Below are 6,103 nucleotides of genomic sequence, written 5' to 3' on the forward strand. Positions count from 1 at the left end.
GGTTGGAAAGAGGGGGTAAAGGAGGTTTTGTGGGTGAGGGCATTGGACTTCCAGCAAGCGTGCATGAGCGTGTTAGATAGGAGTGAATGGAGACGAATGATACTTGGGACCTGACGATCTGTTGGAGTGTGAGCAGGGTAATATTTAGTGAAGGGATTCAGGGAAACCGGTTATTTTCATATAGTCGGACTTGAGTCCTGGAAATGGGAAGTACAATGCCTGCACTTTAAAGGAGGGGTTTGGGATATTGGCAGTTTGGAGGGATATGTTGTGTATCTCTATACGTATATGCTTCTAAACTGTTATATTCTGAGCACCTCTGCAAAAGCAGTGATAATGTGTGAGTGTGGTGAAAGTGTTGAATGATGATGAAAGTATTTTCTTTTTGGGGATTTTCTTTCTTTTTTGGGTCACCCTGCCTCGGTGGGAGACGACCGACTTGTTTGAAAAAAAAAAAAAAAAAAAAATACCCATCCTGTGGGCGGTAGTCACCCCATACCCATCCTGTGGGCGGTAGTCACCCCATACCCATCCTGTGGGCGGTAGTCACCCCATACCCATCCTGTGGGCGGTAGTCACCACATACCCATCCTGTGGGCGGTAGTCAAAAGATAAGAGGTACATAATTGGTCCAGGGACTGGACCCCAAAGTTATGATAGCTGAACTAGTTACAAAGGTAATGAACTCCAGGTAGATCTGGTCACAACTCTAGTCAAGTTGAAGTTATGTTTATTGGAACATAACATCAACCTACAATGAGGTTGAATATGAATATATGATATGATAAATATTACTGTTACTGAATAAGTAAATAAACAAATAATTACTGTACAGTACAGTACTGAACTGTACAGTACTGTACTGTACCTTACCACTGTACTGTACCTTACCATTGTAAAGTCAAAATATCTAAAGTTGAACCATCATACACTGAGGAGCGTGTAAATTTCCCCACTTTACAAATAACCCACACATAGGAGAGATAGGAGCTTACCGTGACAGTTCAGGCCAACTTGGACTATTTACAAAGAATGTGACTTTGTAAAGGGTCCAAGTCAGATTGAAACGTCATCATAAGCTCTGCTCTCCTATGTGCGGGTTATTTGTGTATAGTTTCAGTCATGGTATTGTGCCTTTTTGTTATTTATATATTTCCCACTTCACCGTGTGTCTCCATTTGTCTTAGTAAAGGTTTGTGTGTTATATGTACAACAGCAGCCACAGTTTACTAACTTTATCATGTTTCTTCAAAATCTTTCTAAAGCCAGTAAAATTGAGGTTCTGATAGTTCTGAAGAAGTATAAGACTTAAGTAGAACTCTGAAAATGCCAGTTTCAGATCCTGCATCTTCCTCGCTGGTACGTTGAGTTTGGGTAGAAAGGTGAAGCCCTTGCGGTTGCGAAGGCCATCCCCATGTTGATCCTTTGATGCTTGTAAGTCCGATGTCAGTGTGGTATATTTTCTGGTTGCTTCAGCCATCTTCTCTGTAAGGATGTGTATGATGTATGCTTTTTTTAACACACCGGCCGTCTCCCAACCAGACAGGGTGACCAGCCAGGCAGGGTGATCACTGATGCAGGGTGACCACTCAAGCAGGGTGACCACTCAGCCAAGGTGACCACCCAGGCAGGATGACCACCCAGGCAGGGTGACCATCCAGGCAGGGTGATCACCGAGACAGGGTGAGCACCAAGGCAGGGTGAACACACAGACAGGGTGATCACTGAGACAGGGGTGATCACCGAGACAGGGTGATCAATGAGGCAGGGTGACCACCCAGGCAGGATGACCACCCAGGCAGGGTGATCACTGAGACAGGGTGATCACTGAGGTAGGGTGACCACTCAGGCAGGATGACCACCCAGGCAGGATGACCACCGAGGCAGGGTGACCACCGAGGCAGGGTGACCACCAAGGCAGGGTGATCACTGAGACAGGGTGATCACCGAGGCAGGGTGACCCGAAAAAGAAGAAACAAAAGTGTTTCTTCTTTTCACATTTAGTAATTTATACACGAGGTGTTACTAGCCCATTGCTCCCGGTATTCTAGTCGCTATTGTTATACATATTATGCCAGAAAAAATTTACAAGTTCCATGACACTTGGGTATTAAAAATACCAATCAAGAAGCTGGGAAAAAACTTATTAGCTAAGGATTCATGATCACCACAATGAGAAAATAATATTTAACAGCACTTAGCTCAGGCAGAAGTTTAGAGGACAACTCACTCCAAGCTTAAAACTTGACTACAAGATGCAACATAAAACAGTATCTGAAGAGACAACAATTGTACACAAATAATCTACACATAAGAGAAAGAATACACAGCTAACCAGCACATAGAAGGAAAAAACTCGTGGGTTTCTTTCTCCTATGTGCAGGTTATTTGTGTATTGTACCAGTCATGGTATTGTGCTTTTTAATTCTTTAAGATAAAAACGGTATCATTTTGATATTCACCTGAGAAGAAAGTGTTGATCTTCGCTAATTCTTTGTCACACACCCGAAAGAACTGCTCATCAAATCGGGCATAGTATCGAGTTATAACTTCAGCTTCAGTGACCTCAGATGATGGGGCTTGCTCCACAGCAGCATATAACATAGCCTGTAACACCATTCACAGTCTTTATTTCAGCATGATACAATGTTTGTACAGAAACAGGTGACATTTGGGTGTGTATGCAGAAAGCCCCTTAATGTGCAGAGCATTCTGAACACAACATGAAGTGATATGCAGAAGCACAACTAATGGCAGTAAGGTTATTTAGGTATAGGTACACATACAGTGGAACCTTGCTACTCAAAGTTAATTCATTCCAGAAGGCTGAGTGCCGATCTGTTCGAGTATCAAACAAATTTTTCCAAACCAATTTTCTATTTGGTCGGCTGTTATCACTAATCTTCGTAGGCCCCATGGCGACTTATTTATACAAATAATATAAAAAAACAACAAAAAATGCGAAGAAACATGAAATAGTTTACAGTGAAGTTCTGGGAGGTTGTATTTGTTTGTTCGAGTGCTGAGCTTTGCTCGAGTAGGGAGCTGTTCGAGTACCAAAGTTCCACTGTAAATAGTTACATAAATTATCATACACAGCAGCATATGTGTAGATTACCTTCTAGGATAATCCAAAAAAGTCAGACAAAGTGACTTATTTCCACTGGGGACCTTAAACACTTGTACTTATACACTTTTTAAAGACTAGACATAGGTTATGGAGTGGTAGATTTTAATTATGCATTACAGCAGCACCCCTGTATCCATGGATTCGGTATCCACAGTTTCAGTTATCCATGCTTTACTGTGGCCCAAAAAATAACCCCCAAATATGCTTAATGATGGCCACAAAGTGCAAAAGTAGTGATGGTGGCAGTTCCCCAAAGCCTAAGAGAAGCCATGAAATGCTTCCTATCAGTGAAAAAAGTCCTAATTCTAGACTTATTTTGCTTAATTTATGAATTAAACTTTATCATAGGTATGTCTGTAAAGGAAAAATGACTTATATATAGGATCCGCTACTATCCGTGGTTTCAGACTCATGAAATCGTAATGACATGACTTCAAACAAACCATGGTTTCAGGTATCCACAGTAAGTCTTGGAAGGTATCCCCCGTGGACTCGGGCACTAATGTATTATAAATCTTAAATTAAGCTTAATCTTAATTTAGTCTTAAGTTTGCCCCGAAATGCTCTACATTTCGGGGCAAACTTAACAACTTTTGGCAAGTTCACCATATTGTTACACTCCTTTGTACAAACATGAATCATGCTGAAATAAACTTGTCATTGTTACTGTTATTATTGTAGTAAAAATTAATTAAGAACATGCCTTCATCTCCTCATAACTAATATATTGCTTCCTCCACTCCGGCGTAATATGCGCCGCAAGATGCTCTGCGAACTTCATCTTGGCGCGCTGGTCGTGATTTCCCGGTGGCCAAAGGCTAGTTGTTCATAATCTGGAATGAAAAGGAAAAATTAGATTTCGTAATTCATGGACAAATTTCTGGAGGAATGGTAACCACTAAACCCATAAGGGTAAAAAAAACAATGGAGATGGGAGAGTAATTTGGTTTTATCCAAAGAAAGTGTAGCTTCATTTCCTAGGAACAAAAGCCCGTCACTTGAAGGTTGGAGAGAATGGGAGGCAACCAGGTTTGACCTACAGAATGGGAGGTCAGGTCCAATTTCTTGGATCAAAAGCCCCTCACCACCATTAGGGCATTTCCCTTCAAAGTAATTTACCATTAAAAACGTAAAAATAATCTGGTCGTGGAACTTAAACAAAATCTTACGACGGACCCCAGTGGAAGTCAAGTACCCCAGTGGAACTAATGACCCCAGTGGAAGTAAGTCACTTTTGACTTTCTGTAGGGTTATCCAAGGTAATTTAAGGTTATCCAAGGTAATTTAAGGGTATCCAAGGTAATTTAAGGGTATCCAAGGTAATTTAAGGTTATCCAAGGTAATTTAAGGTTACCCAAGGTAATTTAAGGTTATTCAAGGTAATTTAAGGTTATCCAAGGTAATTTAAGGTTATCCAAGGTAATTTAAGGTTATCCAAGGTAATTTAAGGTTATCCAAGGTAATTTAAGGTTATCCAAGGTAATTTAAGGTTATCCAAGGTAATTTAAGGTTATCCAAGGTAATTTAAGGTTATCCAAGGTAATTTAAGGTTACTCAAGGTAATTTAAGGTTATCTAAGGTAATTTAAGGTTATCCAAGGTAATTTAAGGGTATCCAAAGTAATTTAAGGTTATCCAATATAATTTAAGGTTATCCAAGGTAATTTAAGGGTATCCAAAGTAATTTAAGGTTATCCAATATAATTTAAGGTTATCCAAGGTAATTTAAGGGTATCCAAGGTAATTTAAGGTTATCCAATATAATTTAAGGGTATCCAAGGTAATTTAAGGTTATCCAAGATAATTCAAGGTTATCCAAGGTAATTTAAGGTTATCCAAGGTAATTTACGTAAGTTATCTCGTAATAATTAATGTAATAACCCAAAAAATGGCTAAAATACAGAATAAGTTACATTAAGTAATGCAGCAGTGAAAGTAACCCAATGAAAATAATTATATTTTTTGGGTTATCCTGGGTAATTTACACATATATTACCTCGTAAAAATAATATTATTACTCCCCAAAAATGGCTAAAATATTGAATAAATGGCGTTAAATAAGGCAGCAGGGACGGTTAAGTCAAGGAACCCAATGGAAATAATTTTTTGGGTTATCCTGGGTAATTTACACACATATTACCTCCTAAAAATAATGTAATAACCCCCAAAAATGGCTTAAATAGAGTAAATGGCTTTAAATAACGAAGCTGTGAAGGTTAAGTCAAGGAACACAATGGATATAATTACATTTTTGGGGGTTAATCTGGGTAATTTACACACATGTTACCGCTTAAAAATAATGTAATAACCCCCCCAAAAAATGGCTAAAAATACAATAAATGGCTTTAAATAATGGAGGAGCGAGATACAGTGAAAGTCACTTCTTCAAGGTCAACTCTGCCTCACACACCACCTCTTATATTCCTATTTTCCGCCTCTTTCCGCCCTTATTTCACCCTGGTGATCATTTCTAAATGTTTTAAGACACTTCTATGAACATTTTGATGTTAGAAATACCATCCAGGAGACTTTGTAGCTTCTAAATTGTCAAATATCTTGAGTTTTTTCCCTCTTGTTGTTGTTGTTGTTGTTGTTGGTGTTAAAGGCCAACAAAACTCAGCCTTAATTTAAACAAAACTCAGCCTTAACTTCAATTATTACCTTCATTTATATAAACTATAAAGGTGTAAATCAAGCTTTATTTATGTCAATTATGGTGTAAATCAAGCTTTATTTATGTCAATTATGGTGTAAATCAAGCTTTATTTGTCAATGATGGTGTAAAGCTAGCTTTATTTTCATAAACAATAAAGCAAGCTTTTTTCATGTCAATTATAGAGTAAAGGAAACTGCATTTATGTCAATTATAGAGTAAAGCAAGCTCTGTTTCTATAAACTATAAAGTAAAGCAAGCTCTATTTGTATAAACTATAAAGCAAGCTTTAGGGTTACAATAGCCAGGAAGTGAACCAAC

The 6,103-nt window shown here is 38.5% G+C and overlaps 1 protein-coding gene across 2 annotated transcripts in view; it reads right to left on the bottom strand.

Moving 5' to 3' along the window:
* The window catches only part of LOC128704552 (solute carrier family 53 member 1), a 73,873-nt gene extending 68,139 nt beyond the window's left edge, over positions 1 to 5,734 (bottom strand). For both annotated transcript variants that reach the window (XM_053799677.2, XM_070080030.1), the window contains exons 1-4: positions 5,647 to 5,734; positions 3,834 to 3,963; positions 2,463 to 2,607; positions 1,235 to 1,485 (exon numbers count right to left, since the gene is read on the bottom strand). In XM_053799677.2, the coding sequence (XP_053655652.1) occupies positions 1,235 to 1,485; positions 2,463 to 2,607; positions 3,834 to 3,911 (474 nt within the window). In that variant the 5' untranslated portion in view covers positions 3,912 to 3,963; positions 5,647 to 5,734. The remainder of the gene's footprint in view (positions 1 to 1,234; positions 1,486 to 2,462; positions 2,608 to 3,833; positions 3,964 to 5,646) is intronic.
* Positions 5,735 to 6,103: the final 369 nt, after the last annotated feature.

Source organism: Cherax quadricarinatus, unplaced genomic scaffold (assembly GCF_038502225.1).
Source record: "Cherax quadricarinatus isolate ZL_2023a unplaced genomic scaffold, ASM3850222v1 Contig85, whole genome shotgun sequence".
In the NCBI taxonomy this organism is placed as follows: Eukaryota; Metazoa; Arthropoda; class Malacostraca; order Decapoda; family Parastacidae; genus Cherax; species Cherax quadricarinatus.